At 40.8% G+C, this 18514-nt stretch overlaps 1 protein-coding gene across 3 annotated transcripts; it reads right to left on the bottom strand.

The window, feature by feature from the left end:
* Window positions 1-4733: 4733 nt before the first annotated feature.
* Window positions 4734-15571, bottom strand: LOC116748725 (negative elongation factor D-like). 3 transcript variants are annotated; one of them, XM_032623267.1, is made up of 3 exons: window positions 14967-15571; window positions 11496-11707; window positions 6790-7341 (listed from the first exon to the last, which is right to left on the bottom strand). In XM_032623267.1, exons 2-3 carry the CDS (start codon window positions 11502-11504, stop codon window positions 6892-6894), a joined length of 459 nt encoding a protein of 152 aa, XP_032479158.1. In that variant the 5' UTR covers window positions 11505-11707; window positions 14967-15571; the 3' UTR covers window positions 6790-6891. The 3 variants fall into 3 exon arrangements, 2 of the variants coding, with proteins under 2 accessions (XP_032479158.1, XP_032478298.1); XR_004348644.1 differs by lacking the exons at window positions 6790-7341; window positions 14967-15571 and adding an exon at window positions 4734-5019 and having other exon boundaries at window positions 11496-12231; XM_032622407.1 differs by lacking the exon at window positions 14967-15571 and having other exon boundaries at window positions 11496-12231.
* Window positions 15572-18514: the final 2943 nt, after the last annotated feature.

Raw genomic sequence — 18514 nt, 5'->3', positions numbered from 1 at the left:
TTAGTCACAACGCTTGACACATGACTGATACAGAAGAATCTTTTGGAAATATTAAGCTTTCTGAACATCATCTATATAATGAAGTTTGTATTATCTCCTCAGTTCCAGGCAGACCAACAATGTCCAACATCTAATAATGGAGAGAAGAGAATGCCAGTTACTTGTCTTCTTGTGTGATAATATAGAAGCTGTGCAATTACTTGAAAGATGAGTGGATGTGAAATAAAAGCCATTTTGTGTACTGTTTAGAGTTGTCTGATACTGTTTGCACTCAATTTATGATATAATTACTTTCATTAATTTTCATTTTCTTGAAAGATAAACATCATAGAATGGTTCTCCTAGTGAATGGCTACATTCTTGGTTCTTGATAGAGAACTTTGATGTAAATCTCATAGAGCAACTTGTAAATGGCAGTTCTTTTTAACCTGAATACCTCCCAATCCTTTTTGTCTGCCTGTGAAGCCCTAGACAATAAAAAGTAGAATAGAATTTTTTTTTGTAAACTGGAATTACCAATTCATTTGAAACTACACCTGGTGAAATATAAGGCATTACCACTACAAATAAACTAAGCCATAGGTCCTGGTTAAAAAAAACCCCTCAAAACAGGCTCTAAATTTCAATCATAGTTCAGCATTTACTAGCTTAGTGACTTTAGACAAGTTATGTAAATTCTTCTGGACATGTTTCTCCATTGTTCCCCTCCAGCTACACTTCCCCAACTGGAAATGTTGGGAAATTTTTCATGGTGGAAGAGAATTCAACTTCATCAACGAGTTTATAGTGTGCTCTATGCCCCAGGCACTGCTACAGACAACCTGGGGAAGAGAGGGAAATTTTAAAAAGGAATAGAAAGTGTTTCTTGCCCTACAGAAAAGGAACAGTGATTAGCCCCGTATGGTTCTCAAGTACATGCATTATAGTAGCCCAGATGGGAACGTCCTAATTGAGGCTATGGCATTAAAACTTGCCTGTATACAGGGGGTGGGGGTAAAATGTCAGCTATTCCATCTCTGAGACAGAAAAAAGAAAAAAAGTGTGGTAAAAGAACAGCCAGTTAATCCTTAGATAACACTCTTAGAGGACAAAATTATAATCACTTGCTGAAATTCCAAAAGGTGTGTCCCAGAACAATTTGCAGACTTCCACCACGAAGCCTAAGCACAGGACTTAACTAACAGGTCCGGAAGGGAGAACATCTTTTCTGTGAGTAATTGAGCAGGAACAGGACAGTCCAGTGGGCTGACCACAGGCTTAGTTTCACACTCCTGAGTTATCCTGGCTTGGTTGTTGCATTGCTTGGGGACATTCAGGAAGCTGCTTCATCTCTACATGTCACCATCTATGAGATGGAGTTGTAATTTTAACGAACGTGTAGGGGAATTTAGGAGATTACTACACAGCTTGAAGTCAAGATTTGGAAGAAAGTCTGCTGTTTTTAGAAGCAAGAGACTTTAAAGTAACACAATAATTTATTTTTATTTTACATTGGTACAGTTGATTCTCATTATTCATGGGTTCCATATTTGCAGATTTGCCTACTCGCTATAATTTATTTGTAACTTCCAAATAAATATTTGTGGTCCTTTCATAGTCATTCTTGGCTGTGCGCCGAGTGTCAAAAAATTTGAATAGCCTGATGCACACGTTCCCAGCTGAGGCCGGACAAGGCGACGCTCTGCCTTCTTATTTCAACTCTCAAACTGTAAATGTGTCCCTTCCACAGTCTATTTAATGCCGTGTTTTTAGCATTTTGTACTTTTTGTTGGTGAATTCATCTGTTTGATAATGGTCCCCAAGCAGAGTGCTGAAATGCTGTGCTCCCAAGCACAAGAAGGCTGTAATGTACCTTATGGAGAAAATAAATGTTAGGTAAGTTTTATTCAGGAACAAGTTTATAGTGCTGTTGGCCATGAGTTCAATGTTAATAAATGAACAATATATATTAAATAAGGAGTCTTTAAATAGACACACACATAAAACAAGGTTAGGTATTGATCAGTTGATGAAAATGTTGTGCTCTGAGGCTTGCAGGAACCTAACTCTGTATTTCCCCTAAGAGCATGGTTCAGTGTTTGCTAATTCAGTGTTCTTGGCTACTTAGAGGACATAATGGCTGCAGGTAATGAGAATCAGATGTATCTATCGTTGGTTATCCTGATGTGTTCTCCTTAGAAAAATCACCTCCAGGGATGAAGGACAGTTTAGTGATCATTTATTCAAACTCCATAATTGTACATTAGAGAAAATGAGAGTGTAGAGATGTGACATGATCCAGGTCCCTAAGCAAGAAAAGTCAGGCAGAACCTGGACCAGAACGAGGTGCATCAGCCCTCAAGCCCATCCTTTTACCACCAGACCACACTGGTTTTCCTGTGGAAGTGTTACCAAAGTCATGTTCGGCTACTCGCTGCACAACAGGCCAGTGGGTCAAGTGACAAGGTGTTGAGGCAAAGAAAGTGACTTTATTCGAGAAAGCATGCTAACCAAGAAGACGGTGCACTAGTGTCCTTAGAAACCATCTTGACATCGTGGTGCAGGCAAAGGACTGTTAAAGACAATGTGAGAGATGGGGCTGCAGGGTGTGTGAGCAGCTCGCGCACAGTTCTTGAATTGGTTGGCATCAAGGTGAAGTTGTGAGCATCACCAGTCTTCTGGTTTCAGCTGGTCTGGGGTCTCTGCGCTTGAGGTCAGCAGTTTTTTTTTTTTTTTTTTTTTTTGCGGTACGCGGGCCTCTCACTGTTGTGGCCTCTCCCGTTGCGGAGCACAGGCTCCGGATGCGCAGGCTCAGCGGCCATGGCTCACGGGCCCAGCCGCTCCACGGCACGTGGGATCTTCCCGGACCGGGGCACGAACCCGCGTCCCCTGAATCGGCAGGCAGACTCCCAACCACTGCGCCACCAGGGAAGCCCAAGGTCAGCAGTTTTTATCTGGTGGGGTCTGCTTCCTGTGCAAACAATTTGGGAATGTGTGTCAGAGAATGCGGCTGGTTTGTAGTCTAAATTGCTACCAGTTTCCTGTCCCAAAGGCTGTTCTTTGTGTCTAAATCTTCACTTCCTAATCATTAACTCTTGAGCCAGTCTTTTGGGGGTCAGGGAAGGCCTGGGACACTAAAGCAAAAGGCTTTCACTTGAAAGGACAGGGACAGAGGCTTGTATGAGGTTTCATAAGCATGGGGAAGTGACTATTTGGGAGGTGCACTCGAGTGGGGTGAGATAAAACATGACTTCCCACGAGGCTTGTGCTGCAGGCTTCATGTCCAGCAGTGTTTATCTCTCTGGTGATGTTAAGAGGGTGACTGCATAGCTCATGTACCTAAGCTTAAAGAAACAGGTGCTCTGGCATCATGCTTGAGGGCAGCATCGTACTCTACAGTAAGTGGCCCCTGTGATCCATATCAGGACTAAATGAGATCAACATTTATAGAAAAAAATTTTTCTTCTAAAATCTTCACTATTGGCCTACCCATGTTTTGGTTATGAGATTAAGTCATCCAATCTTGGGAGTAGCTAAAAAAGCTTTGCTCTTTGATACATTTTCCTCTAAATTCCTGAGGACCAAGTAGAAGTCACTTATTCTAAATTAAGGTAAGAGAGATTCGGTTAATATTTAAGCCAAACTAGGTGACCAAGGTAAAGATGAGGCAGAGGGAGTGAACTATCTAGAGATCTTGGAGGAGCATGAAGGTGACTATGTGTCCTGAATGATGTCATTAAATTCAGTGAACACCTGAGTATCTATTAAGTACAAAGCATATTGCTTTTTGCTCTAATATTCATCTCTTGAGGTCTATATCGTGGTAATACCATTATAATCCCAAACTCATTCTGATTGTCAATCAGTTTGATGAGATAATAACAATAAATAAGTACAATCTATTCAAAATCATAGTTTTAGCTCTAATCTTTTTCTTGGCACCTTTCCTTCTCTTCTCAGTGTATACTTGAAAATATCTTCCCTAGAAACACAAAGACCAATAAACCAAAGTTTCTCAGTATAGAAAGTCAGTGTCTAAGAGTGAGAGTCTGCAGTCCAGGTCCTTGAGCCAGATCTGGAGCCAACTTAACCTGATCTGTCTCTTGGAACTTGGACACTTCTATTTATAGCCCCAGGGTAATCATTATGTAATGCAGTTGTAAGTGGAAGGTAAAAAATAACTTAATTTGTAGGTGCACTGAGAAATTGGGGGGAAATTTTAGAGCTAAGCCCTGCATTATTTTGTCATCGAGTTTTCTTCTAGTCAGGTATAATTTGTCAAACAGCATTAACTGTCAAATGCCATTGGTATCACTTTGTCAACAGATTTCAATCTTCTGAGAAAAAAATAAAAGAATTAACACTGATGTTTACCACATGACACATAGTGCTCTGGACTCTTCTACCAGTTATCTTATTTAACGCATAGAAAACAGTCCAAGTGTATGCTTTTCTCTCCATTTTATAGGTTATAAAAAAAGAACTGAAACAAAGAGATTATGTAATTTTTCTTAGGTCACTAAGTAATGGAGCCAGCATTTATATCCAAGGATATCTTGATCCAAATACCATCTTCTTTTCACTTTATCACATGGCCTTCCCCTGTTCATCTGTTTTCCATGTAATTCATGGAGATTCCAGGCATTGTTTCTCAGTGTGTGACCCATGGACCATGTGGGTCAGAATCACCTGAGATGCTTATTAATGACATAAATGCCTAGACTCCATCCCTGAACCACAGGTGACTCTCAATGGATGAGGTCCCAGAATCTGCTTTGTTAACAAGCTTCCCAAGAGCTTCCTACGCACTTTGAAGTTTGAGAGACAATGGCCTACATAATCCTACACATCCAAAGGCCTGGAGTAATAGAGAATATTACAAAATCTGCACCAAAGATACTGGTGTTTATAGGTGCTGCTAGTGCCTTGCCCATAACCCTTGAGTCTTACCTGTGTCACTCAAGACAGCCAGCCTCAATTGTGTCTGCATGACCTTCTCCTGGGGCTTTCCTCCAAGCCTCAGATGGGACTCTGCCTGTGCTATGGCAGACAAGAAGTACCAGGGAGTTAACTACCCCAACTCCACCATCCCTCTGCTCTTAACCAATGACTGGTTGGAGCTAGGGTATAAATCCTCCCGCTGTATGACTTCCTGGATGGGTGCTTCTGAGGTTTGTGTTCTCCACTGTTTTCCAGAGATGATCCCCTTCAAGATTATGTTCCAGTCATCCATGACGGTGACTGGCTTTACTACGTCACCCTTTACATGTTCTTTCCTGTCTTGTTCCCCCACTTTTCTATGAATATTTCTTGCTTGCCTTTTTATACTATTGAATATTTGCATTTGAATCCTTATCTCTGGGTCTGCTTCTGGGAGAGCACAAAACCAGAAAACAATGTAGCTAAAAACCCAATTGTAGCGCTTACCTCTTATGTGTTAGGCTATCATATTTCTCTCTCCACCACTTCACTAAGAGAACCGTTAACCGCTGAACTAATTTTAACTATCTGTGCAGGTGCATATTGAGAAAGTACATGCCAGACTGTGTGGAAGTTGCTCTGTGGCTGCTTCTTAGTCTATCAACTTCAGCCATCCTTCTTAATGAAGTTAGGAGTATACGATGGTGAACTCAGTCAGACTCTGCTGTCTATTAGTTTTGTAACCTTGGCAAGTTTCTAAGCATCTTTAGGCTTCCATGCTCTCATCTATAAAAATAGAATAAAATCTACCTCAGACACTTGGTGAGAGGATTAAATGAAAGAATAAATGTGGAGCTTGACCCATAAAAGGTTATCAAGAATGTATGTTTTTTGCTCTACTTCTTCCTCAGGTCCCCTTATTTCCTGAAGGTATGGTAGCCCCTCTAGTCCCTGGGGATCTATCACTTTACCTGAACTTGATGGTTCTTGTTGATCATGCCATTTATGTTTATTTCCATGAAAAACTAACAATACCTACTAAGAGCTAATGTCTAATCTCTGTTCTACAATGAGATTGTAGATTTCTTGATTGCGACTATATCTTAAATTCATTTATATATCTCTGATATTATGCCTTACACATTGGGGATGCTTGGTCAATATTTCTATTGACTTGTTAATGAATCAGTGATCATTAGCAACTTCAAACTTAATGATCTATATTTGATATTTGCATGCTATATCAAGATTGTATAGTTGACACCAGCCCTTGGCAGTGCTGAACTTCTCTGGACCTGGCAGGGAAGGATGAAAATCAACATCTCATTCCTCCAAGGAGGGTTGGAATTCCCAGAAAGTTCAAGATGTAAAGGGTGTAAGGTTTGGCAGGAAGTACTTTTCAGAACTTCTTGACAAACATAAAGGCCATAGAAGGACCAAGACCTTGCTGAAATCTTCTGCCAAATGGTCATGGTTTCTTTTTTTTTTTTTGAATCTGAGTGCTTTATTTACACACGAAAACAACATTAACACCGGGACCTACACCTTCCAACCGCAGAAGGGCATTTTACTTGTTCTCGGAAAATGAAAGCAATTGCAATAATGTGAACTAACCAATGGAGCCTTGTGAGAAAACTTAAATCAACTCTGAAAATAGTTCATCTAAGTGTCTCAGTTTCTGAATTTCCACCACCCAAGGGGCTGACAGTTGGCTACATCCCAAGAGGTAACGGGAACCTAGTTCCACTACAGGGAGAAATGAATACTGTAAACAGGACTTGGGGGCAGCCCTGGACTCACGAGGAGAGGGAACTGTTCCTAATAGCCGTTACACTGCTAACATCTTCCTTTTTAAAAAAGTTATCCACCTCCTCCCACCAGAGCCCATTTCCAAGATGCTGACTGGGCCTCTTCAACAATAGCTTCTGGAAAGGGTTTTTCCACAGCAGGTCTCCTGGAATGTTCTGCTCCAGCTCTGGAGGATGCTCTGAATCAGTTCACCAAGATGAAGTTAGACTTGCAGTGAGCTATAAACTCTGTCACAGGGTCGTGTTCACCTTCTGTTTTAATGGTGCTGGCGATGCTGTCGTTCTCCAGGATAGGAAGGAAAAGCTGAACGAAGTCAGAGGTGTAGGGGGGCGTGATGATGTCGAGCACCTCAGTCACAAAGTGGCGAATGAGGGAGATGTTGGTGTCCAGCTTCTCCAGACACTTGCGGATGTAACTGACCACGGGGAGCGCGTAGCCCCGGCTCAGCAGGTGCACCATCCTGTCCAGGAGGGTCTTCTTCGACTCGAGCTGCTCCATCACGTCCAGCTGGGAGTGCTCCGTGTCGAAGAGCTTCACCAGCAGCTGCAGGACCTGCAGGTGGAGGAGCTGGTAGCAGGTGCTGATCTCGTCCAGCAGCGCCAGGTGCGCCGGGGTGTGGTCCGTCTGCAGCTTCTTGATGGAGACAAGGGATGTCAAGAATATGGTGGTCTCGCTGCAAAAGCTGTCACTTGGCTCCTCACCCCTAAGATGAAATCTATTCTAATGTGTGACTGTTTACTTATTTTCCTGCTTCCACCCATCAGGCCCAATCCCTGCATTACATTACCAGTTCTAATTACTACATCCTGGAAGGCATCCTGAAAGTTCCCTTTTATGCTGTTTTGTAAAAAATGCATGTGATACCTTATTCTTTTTCATTCAGATTTCTTCCTGCTTCCCCTAATAAATTATTTTGCAAAATAATTTCCATGACTGCTATTTAAATTTCAAATGCTCTTGCTTCCTTTCACAAAATCAGGTCCATTTGCAACTTTCCAACTTTGTTTTATATTCTGTAATTTCTGGAGACACGACCAAACCACAGCTTTCTTTGAATACATTGGTGCAATCAAGTATTTAAATTATAACCAATAATAATTATTACCAGTTTTATGAAAGAATCTCTTTGATTCTGGCTTCCTTTGTGCCTCCACTTACAACTCAAGAGGCTTTAAGAAAGGCTACCTCTTTTCTCCACCATTCCCTTCTCCAGGCCTAGAAGTGCTTTTGTTCTTAGCAGTGTTCTTTCTGCCTGTCATTCAAGTTAAACTTGGTGGAAAGATCACAGTTAGTGATTATTTTTTACCTAGGAGGAAAAAAAAGCTAATGATCTGTGTATACTTGGCCACAATCATAGCACTTTCCCTAAGAGTTAAAAGCACCCTTCAGCTGTCAGGGCAACATATATACCTGGTACCACACAGCTTCAGGATCTTTCTGTCACAGAGCCACTACATGTGTTATACGGTATGGATTCTGAAGCAACCAGAACTAGGCAAGGTGAATGGACTTCTTGAGGGTTTCCCTAAATTGTACATGAGCCACTAAGAAGTAATAAAGGGTATCATCTTGCTTAAAAATCCAGGAAGCTTTTGATGGGGGTGGAAGCATTCTATAGGTTTGGCACTCAGCACGACCATGGAGGTTGAGTCATATAAATAGTAGAGCTCTGAAGAATATGGGCCTGGTTTCAATATCACATTTTGGTCTTACGGTCCAGCAAAGTACAATAAGTTGAGGCTCAGGAAGATGAACTACAATCTGGGGAACATATGAAGAATGATCAGGGAGTGATTTATGTACTCATCTTGGTAATGATAAAAGTGTTGGGTGAAGAGCAATATATAGAGGGACTCTATCTCGTCCTATTGTGATCTGTAATTGTGTTCTTTTCTTGCAGCGTTTAGGTACCAAACCCAGGTGTCAATTATAATGACAGTTTTCATGTTCACTTAAGTAAAGTTCCAGACCCTCCCTGGGTCACTCAGTTCTAAAAGTTGTTTAGGCCAAAAAGCTTTGCCTAAATGAAGCTTGCATTATTTTTCTGCCCTATAATTGTAAAGGATTTTTTTAGTCGCATCAAACGGCAGTTAAGATGTTATCCAGCCACACTGTCTTGGAAGCATTCTCCATGAAGTGACTAATGATGCATTCCTAATAAATAACACTCCAGAGAAAATGAGGTACATGTTTCCTAAATGTTAAACTCCACTTCTGTGGTCATTAGAAGAAAGAAGTCTATATGAAACCTTATTTTTTACTTCAACTCCTGGGAAGACTCAGGGTATTTTTAATTAATGGAGGAAGGAATTTATAAAAATCAAGTCTTTCCTTCCTTATAAATACTAGATTAGAAAAAGAGTGAAGGACCTTAAAAGCCAAAACCAAACTATCAAATCAGTTCAAAAAGATTAAATTTCCTAAACTTAGAGAAGGTGGAATTAATGTTCATTTCTTCCATTTCATAAACTTTCTGGTAATTTAACCCATTAGAGGAAAAGTTATATTTTTTTGTAATTTGGTGCATTTTCTCAAGTAATATGCTACAATGATTAGATTCAAAATGAAGGATAATGGACACAAGTCCCTTAAGAGTGCTTCTGGTTCTTTGTAGAAATATCTGTTTACACCTTGCTGAGGCTAGGTTGAATGACAGTTATATCTTACACATTGATTCTTGGTCCCATGAACTATTTCCTTTCTGGAAGTCTTTGTGCTTCCTCACTGTGGTGTTGCTTGAGATGCCTTCAAAGACCCCTATCCCACCATCATAAGATAGTTTCCAGTCCCAACCTCAGCAATCAGTTGATCATCAAGGTTTTGAAGAAAACAGGATGGTATCAATCACTTTGTATGAGAACCTTGTGAGAAAATGTTCCAGAAGAATTACATTCCAGTGCAAAGGGCTTATAGGACAAGGGGGATTAAAGAGAAGCTGTCCATCATCTATCTCAGCTTGAGAATTAAGGAAGATAAGCTTGGGAAAATGTCTGGCACACAGAAAATTCTCAACAGATGTTGGTTTCCTTTTACCTTTCTCAGAGCTTCGTAGTTTTATCCAAAAGTTGCCAATAACACATGATGTTCACTGTTGTTATTTAAACCAAATTTCATTTGAGAACAATAGTATCAAAATGGGAAGAAATTTTAAACTATCTTCTTTTGACTGATTATAAGTGGCATTTTGGTGTGAAAGTGTACTTTAAAGATACTTTCAAGACTCTTAATATATATAGGTAAAGTTATATGTACACGTCTATATGTGTTTGTTTATGATTAAGAGATCTCCCACAAAATATTATACCAATTTATAGTCCTATCTGCAGTGTATGCAAATGCTCATCTCTCAAAAGGAGAACATTTCAAAGCCAAATAAACAATAACTAGAGAGAATTCAATGCAGAGAATAAAAAAGTTGTAACGCAAATCAGTTTTCTTTTCCTACCACATATTTGAAAGACTGGGGAGAATGCTGAGGAAGGGAGGCTAAATAGACATCTTCTACACACGTCAAATTTTGGCCACATTCTTGCGAGGAAAAAATGAACAGAGCATTGAAACGTTTGTGCCTTCAGAAAGCTGGTAAGACGTAATGGCACAAGAGATGATACATGATTCTGTGCATGCCATCACGTAGCTCCTTCCCTCCCTTTGCCCACAGAAAATGACAGGACTTGGCCTGCTTACAGCTCTGGATATATGGGGATGATGTTCCCCACATGGCCAAAGGGAAATGACTCAGACATCTGCATTCCTGAGGCCAGCTGAGTGGCGTGGTCTTTGTGAATTTCTGAAAGTTTGAATCAAGGTAGCCATGGGAGTGGTGTTGCAGAATATTAATTTGAAATCGTTTTTCTCCAGGTTTAGAATGCACAAGTTGTTTTAGTAGAAAACATTGGTTGCCAGGCACATTGACCATTTTTCTATGTGGGTTTGTCACATCGTCTTTCTTCAGATAATATTTCTTCAGATTATTGAAAAGATATGTGAGTTGTATTTTCAAGTCTTTTAAAAATTTAAACAAAGAAGAATATAAAATCTCCAAGAAGTTCATCACCCAGAGATAGAGTATCATTGTTTCCTTTATGGTGTATTTACTTCCAATCTTTGTGTGTGTGTGTGTGTGTGTCTTTGTGTTTCTTTTACATAATTAAAACCATATTGTACGCACAGTTTTATGTCTTACTTTTTCACCTAAATATAATATTGTGATAAAACATTCTTTGGAAACTTGTTATTTAATGGATGTCTACTATTTCACTGTATCAATATTTATTGTATCGATAAATAGTTATTTCATTGTATCAATAAAATATTTAAATTATTTTAAATTTTACTATTGTTGAGTGTTACATTTTCTTCCATTATTTTACTAACATGAATAACACACTGATGAACATCTTCTAACAGAAATCTTTGCTGCATTTCTGATTATTTCCCTAAGGTATGTTTTTCAAGAAATACATGTTTGTTATTTCTGAGAAAAGGAACTGATGTCTAAAGCTGGAACCAAGAAGTTTTTTTCTCTTATTTCATTTACTTTCTGCCTGTGTGTTATAGGGCCATCATTTCTTTATGGATTCTATTTTTTGTTTCTTTTAACACTATAGGCATTGTTTTAATGACCTCTCAGCTTCTAGAAGATTTTTCTAGCTCACCTCTCTCATCCTGACTGATCATTACCTCAAATCCCCACACCCGTTTGCCAGGCATAAAATGTTCCCCATGGACTGGGGCTTCTTTCAGGACAGCCATCTCTCTGATCCTCAAGTTCCCTCCAACCATACCTGATACATCCTGCTTGGACGCTGAGGCCACTTCCAGTGATTCAGGTCCTTCTCCCTCAGATCTCGTATTTGATCCCAGCTTGGTTCACTTGTAATGAAAAACCAAAGGTGTGGTTCCCCAGAGCCTTCACGACTGCACTGCTTTCCAGTTCTGCCCAGCACGAGGCTCACACTTGCATAGCATTTACGTTGAAGCTGAAAAGACAAACACCCTGAACATGTCCAGAGAGCCAGTGATGGGAAAAACCGTGGAAATGGTTGAAATTTATGAATTATTACTCTTGAAAATGAAACCAAAAAGCAGCAGAGCTACTCTGCACGTGAAGCCCATGTGAAATGCAGTGAGCTTTACTGGATTGAGTTTGAAATTTAGTATTAAGAGACTGAGGTTCTGTTTCAGTTATGTGATTTTATGAAAGCAGTTTTATCTTCTTGGGCCTGCTTCTACCCAACAGAAAATAGAAATTAATATTCCCCACTCCCTCACTAACACAATATAATCTTTGAAAATGTAAAAATGCATACGAAGTGTTTTGTATCCCTCAGAGAAAAAGGAGGTAACAGATGGCTATTTTTCCTAAAACTAGAACTCAGATAAATCTGGTGTTGCATTTGGCATTATTGCCTAAATACATGACAATAATTTATTGTTGGCATAGAGCTTCTTGGTGACATGAAGCATGTCTAGAAGTACCAACTCCTTTAAGATATATCCAACTAGTGTACATCAATCACCCCCTGCTGCTCAAGTAATTGGCTTTTCTTCCACGTTATTTAGTCTCCACTTTTGCTTTAGTCCCTCTGCCAGGGCTACAGAACATAATATCTCATTATTATTGAGGTCATGAGCATCAGTTATTCATTCCAATAAAGGTAGAAATCTTTGTCTCCAGGCTGAAGCTTGTATAATTATAACAACTAGCATTTATTAAGGTCTTACAGTGTGCAGGGAACTGTGCTAAGAGCTTTATAGACATTTTAACATTTAATCCTCACAACCACCCTTTGAAAAAAGCACAGGTCTGTTTCTGGTTTTGCAGATGAAGAAATTGAGGCTTTACTGGGTAAGAAATATGCTAGCGCAGATGCTACACAAACCCTATAGAACTTTTGACTTTGAGCTCTTTAGCGTATAGCAGTTACTACCTCCTGGAAGAAGAAATATTTGTGTGTAGTTTTTTACTACCCAACTCAACTAAAAATTTAAAACATAGCAACTTTTAACGACAAGAGTATTCAATTCTAGGTTGTTATCATCTTTCTTTTCTGTACGAGAAATTAAATTAGCTTGGGCTTTGTTGGGCTTGACAGCTTTTGTTTTGGCTTGTAAAATTTTGCACATTTGGTATGGAAATTATGACTCTTAACCCGAGCCTGCCATTTACGCTGGAGTCAGGGTTTGGGAACAGTAACCTCTCTTTTCATGTTTCAGAACTGGCCTTTCTTTCTGTGGAATTTTTTTTTTCATTCACTGGAAGTGTGTTCTTTTACATGTTTCAGACCTGAAGAACAAACTCTGCCAGGTGAATTTAATTTATTACTCTGCTGACCACATCACTTTCTGTCTTCCCTCCTTTTTATTTCTAAAGGGGCGGCATTTCTACTGAGATGTTGGCACGACAAGTCTTTATAGAAAAATAATCTTTTGTTTAGCGGTGCTTTAAGAAATGTCCTTAAAAAATAAACTTGGGATAAAAGGTAAATCCAAAATGTCTATGTATATGATTCATATGATTCATGTAACTCAAGATTTCATTTTCTTTGCTAAAATGTCGAGGCTGAAAAGACTTTTATCTCAATTAAAAGTTCTGAAAGTTTGGAGGTGTTTGTTTTCTTATAGACTCCATTAATATAATTCATCTCGATAGAGCTTTAAGATGATACTTACAGGCAGGCACCCAGAGTGTGGGTAAGTCTATGTTGCTGAGGAATCAGCTGGAGACTCACAGTTCTTAGGAAATTTTCAGAGTCTATTGAAGACCTGTGCCTCAGTACATAACTACTCCACCTCCTCAAGGAAATGGACTGAAGGAGCATTTGGGGCAAGAATAAGCCAAATGAGTAAGTGGGATCCAAAACTGTATGCTGAAGAGCAAGACCAGAATCTTTTTAACCCGAAATTATTAGCACTATTGGTAGTTTTTCTTTCCATTACTTTTGAAAAATGCATACTTAAACAAGTTGCTTTGGGGATTTTTCTCGCGGTCCAGTGACGGCGCTTTCACTGCCGTGGCCCCGGGGTTCAGTCCTAGTGGGGGAACTAAGAGCATGCAAGCTGTGCCACATGGGAAAAAAAAAATTGCTTTGATCATCCATCCACTTGTTTATTTCACTCATAGATATTTGGTTCCCTGAGTAGAGTGGTCCTCAAACATCAGGGTCCGTAGAACTTCCCTGAGGAGATTGGTAAAATACAAAATCCTGGGTCACTGCCAGAGATCATAATCCATTGAGTTTGGGGAGGTGCCCAGGAATCTTCCTTTTATCAAGCTTTCAGGACATTCTAATTCAGGTGCCACTTTGGGTGCACTTTGAGAAGTAATTTCGTAACATACAACACACAGGATGAGGTCACAAAGGGGTACAACAATGGAAAAGACCTGTTTTATTTCTCAGGTAACTTCAAACTGAAAAGGAATATAGATTTTAACATTCTTGATAAATAACGATAGTAATAGCTATTATGTGCCAGGCATTCTTTTAGATTATATATCAGTTCAATGAACCTTCACAGTAGAATTCCTCCTATTTTATAGTTGAGGAGTTCAGCGTTCACAAAGATTAAGTAACATGTCCAAGGGTTAGAGCCCAGGCTCTTACTTCCCATCCTGTACATCTCCCTACTTCTACAGAGTCATAATATAAGGCGACACAGGGTAAGTGTTGTGAGAATGACATACCCAAGCTGGTTTAATGAATACAATGGAGAAGGAACTTAAATTTATTAAGTGCTTAATGAATGCCATGATCCATATTTTTTAAATTTAATCTTCATCACTCAGTGAGATATTAATTATCATTTCATTTTTACCTTCAGTTTCCTCATATATAGAGAAGACATAATAAAATGTCTTGTCCCACAGGGTTCTTCAGAGGATGAATAAAACTTGGTCAAGGTTACCCACTAGCAAGATCTGGGATTCAAACCCTTATCTGTCCGGCTTCCCTTTACATGCTCTGCCAGCACACAGCCTCGGGGAGAAGAGAATGCCCTTCTAGCTCTGCTGACCTGGGAAAGCTCTCTGGATGAGACAGCACTAGAGTCGGGCCTTGCAGGATGGGTAGAGTTTCACGGGCATAAATGATGTGAGGGCACTCCAATTTTTGCCTGAGCTATTTAACCTCACTGAAATTATGTCTATAATTTAACAAAACCCAAATCTCTCAAGACTTCAGCCTTCAGAACTTCTGCCAAAACAAATTTCAGGCAGGTTAAAGAAAAATGTCCCTGGATTCCCTCAAGATACTCACGTGAAATGTGTAGAGAAAGCTTGTGTATTTAAAGTAGAAATAAAAATTGGACCACAAGATTGCTGCAGCAGATGGAACACGGTGTCCTAAAGAGGCAGGCCACAGACATCGTCATGAGCTCTGACTGTTAACATAAGCCGGCAGAGGCCACAGCCCAGTGGACACAGCCCCGCTCCATGGGGCGGAGTGGAGAAATTTCTGGGGCCACAAGCACTTCTGGAGGAAATTCATAGGCTAAAAATGTAGCTCTTGAGTCTTTGGAGATACACCCACAGAGTTTACATCACTGATCAATGAATTGTTCTTTCAGTGGAATCCACCATGGAAGAAAGTCAGAGCCCATAGCAGCCTTTCTCCACCAGTAAAATCAGGGCCCAAGTGAGCAGAAAGGGCTTCCCCAAACTTATTTAGCTAGAGGCAGAGGCAGGGCTAGAGCCTGCTGTCCTGGCTCCCAGGATAGTGTTCCTTCCCCACCAGAGCTCTACCAGCCCCAAGGGTTCTCTAGTAGGTGGCTGGCAGAAAGCACCTCCACGGTCGTGCCCCCAGCGATACCCCAGAAGGAAAGCGGTTTTAGAAAATTCCCTTTATGCCTCCTTAGAAATCCCTTTTACATTTTATCTCTCTATGGGAAAAGTTTTTTTATTTTTTCATCCATCCAAAAGTTCTTTCATTTAACCAGCTTGTTCATTTATTCTTTGATTCGATAAATATTCATGAAGCACCTGTCATGCACCAGGCACTGTGCTGGTTTCTGTGGAGATAGTAGTGAAAAAGGGGTATAACAATCTCTACCTATATTGAGCTTACATTTGAGGGGATGGAGAGGGACGATTTAAACAAGATAAGCATTTGGAAACAAATGCTAAGGAGAAAATAAAGAGGAAGATCGACAGGAAGCTGAGGGAAGCTGGGGGATGCAATTCGAGGTAAGGTAGCGAGTGAAGGGCTTACTGAGAAGACGACATTTGGGAACAGGTCCCACAGGTACCTGCGGGAAGAGTATTCTAGGCAAAGAGAGCAGCAGAGCAAGGGCTGAGGTGGAGTGCACCCACCACGTTGGAAGAACAAAGGGGCGGAATGGCAGATGGGAGGTTACGGCTTTTCTCTGAGCGAAGGGAGTGAGAAGGGATGTCACTGGGGAGTTTTGAGCAGAAGAGCACCCTGATGTACCTTAAGTTTTATCAAGTCACTTTGATCATTGTGTAGAGACGCCATTGAAGGAGACAGGGGTAGTAATAGAAGACCAGTTAGGTTGCTGTTGAAATTACTCAGTTATTGGATCCACTATAGCTAGTTGGTATTTGCTATTATTTTTGAGGTCCTCTAAATGCTAATGATTGTTCTGTTTCCTCTATTTCCTATACTCTGTAAATTTTTCTCCCTCAGCATCACGTGCATGAAACAAACTCCACTATATATTCCCGTTGCGGTTTGTCTCCACCAATTCTGAACAATGACAGCTCTGACACAAAGAACCACAGGTAAAGCTGAGTTGGCAGAGTGGCAAATACTTCATACTTGTTCTCTCAACACCCACTCCAGCCTCCGTCTCATGTGTCTTCCTGTACTTCAGAGGTTGGAATAGTGGAAAATAAGAAGATATTTTCCAGACTTCCTTATAGCTATGGTTTCCAAGGTGATCTGAGTTCCACCAAGCAGACACACTGCTGCAAGACTCAGGCAGAAGTGAGCAAAGGGAGGTGGTGGACAAGTAGAGGAAGATGGGACCTTCAGGAAAACAGGATGTGGGAGGTCATGGCATCATCCTGGCAGTGTGGAAGATGGGCGGGGGGGCGAGATTAATAAAGAGGATTTTGACAGTTGACAGTGGTGAAAAGAAGAAGGTAGAGAAAAGAAATATTCAGGAGGAAAACAAAAAGATGTCCTGGGAGATAAGATAGAAAGAAGAATCTGGGATTCCTACACAGTTGTCTGGGTATATGGTGGGACCATTCACTAATCAAGGACATATGGGCAAAGGAATACATTCACAGGGGGAAGGTGAGGTGTCTTGAAGACCTCCAGGTAATCATGTCCTCTTATGTCCCAATTTGTTTTTTTTATTAATTATTTTTGGCTGCTCTGGGTCTTCATTGCTGTGCATGGGCTTTCTCTAGTTGCAGTGAGCAGGGACTACTCTTCATTGTGGGGCACGGGCTTCTCATTGCGGTGGCCTCTCTTGTTGTGGAGCACAGGCTCTAGGCACGCAGGCTTCAGTAGTTGTGGCTCACGGGCTCAGTAGTTGTGGCTTGTGGGCTCTAGAGCGCAAGCTCAGTAGTTGTGGCATACAGGCTTAGTTTCTCCGAGGCATGTGGGATCTTCCCGGACCAGGGCTCGAACCTGTGTCCCCTGCATTGGCAGGCAGATTCTTAACCACTGCGCCACCAGGGAAGTCCCTGTCCCAATTTCCTTTTCCAACCTAAAACACCGATGTCATGCCATTGCAAGGGACCTGCTGGATTAGAATCTCTGTTGGAACAATATGGGAAACAAGATCAATTGTCACCTCACTCTTTTCTTGCAAACTGGGTATTATTTCTTCCTAGAGGAAGTAGGGCATTTGCTTGGGTTCCTTTCAAATCTACTTGCCATGTAAAGATGCTCACCAAAGCCAAGTTTACAATTTCAATTTTCCTCTGCTCATGTCAGGAACAGCAGGTGAGAGAGTAGAACAGCAGTGAAGGCTCTTCCTTAGACTCTGTGGTGGGGAGCAAGGTGGCCCTCTGGGGGCTCCGTGTGCCCTTCTGGACCATTTAAAGTAAGAGCTGAGAACGGTGCTAAGTGCTCAAGGACAGCCTGCCTGTGGGACTAACTCCCAGAGAAGTTGTCTGACAGGAGCAGTTTCTTTGAGGAATAGAATCCTGGTAAAACACCTCCCTTGCTAAAACACAGAATATATATATATAGTATTTTGGAAAAGCAAGGAATGGATTTAGAAATTAAATAGACATTATTAAATTGTTTTACCTGCTGCTCACTTATTTTTTGGGCCCAGCATAATTGCTTTCAGACTTTGAGCCTGCTGAGTTGGTGATTTTCTTTGGCTCTACAGACGCAACTCCAAGCCCAGGGATAACAGTGCCCTACTGCCTCTAGCACCCAAGAGAGTCAAAAGTGGAGCCCACACCAAAGAGAAGGGAGATGAATATTTTGGTACCTCTCTGAGTCTGTCCCTCACTCACCCAGGCCACTTGGTTAAGTTAAACCCAATCTAGTCCCTTTCCCTGCCCCCATACTCAGGTAACAGCCTTTACTGTCCTTTAGAAACATCAGCGTGCCATGTAGTATGGTGAGTCAGATCTGGATTAGAATCTCATTTCTGCTCCTTGGGAACTCCAAGTTAACTTCATCCCTCTGAGCCTTCAGTCCACACGTGTAAAATAGGGCTAATAGTAGAGCTTATCTCACAGGGCTGTTGTAAGATTGATTTAAATGACATGATGCATATAAAAGTCATAGCACACTAACTTGTGTTCTATAACTTGTAGAGCAGTGTATAAATGATTCAGATGGTGAGATAGATCAAAAGAGCATATTCAATGTGGTCA

This window comes from Phocoena sinus, chromosome 1 (genome assembly GCF_008692025.1).
Source record: "Phocoena sinus isolate mPhoSin1 chromosome 1, mPhoSin1.pri, whole genome shotgun sequence".
Classification (NCBI taxonomy): domain Eukaryota; kingdom Metazoa; phylum Chordata; class Mammalia; order Artiodactyla; family Phocoenidae; genus Phocoena; species Phocoena sinus.
The sequence above is the reverse complement of the archived record's forward strand: the minus strand, read 5'-3'. Positions and strand labels throughout refer to the sequence as shown.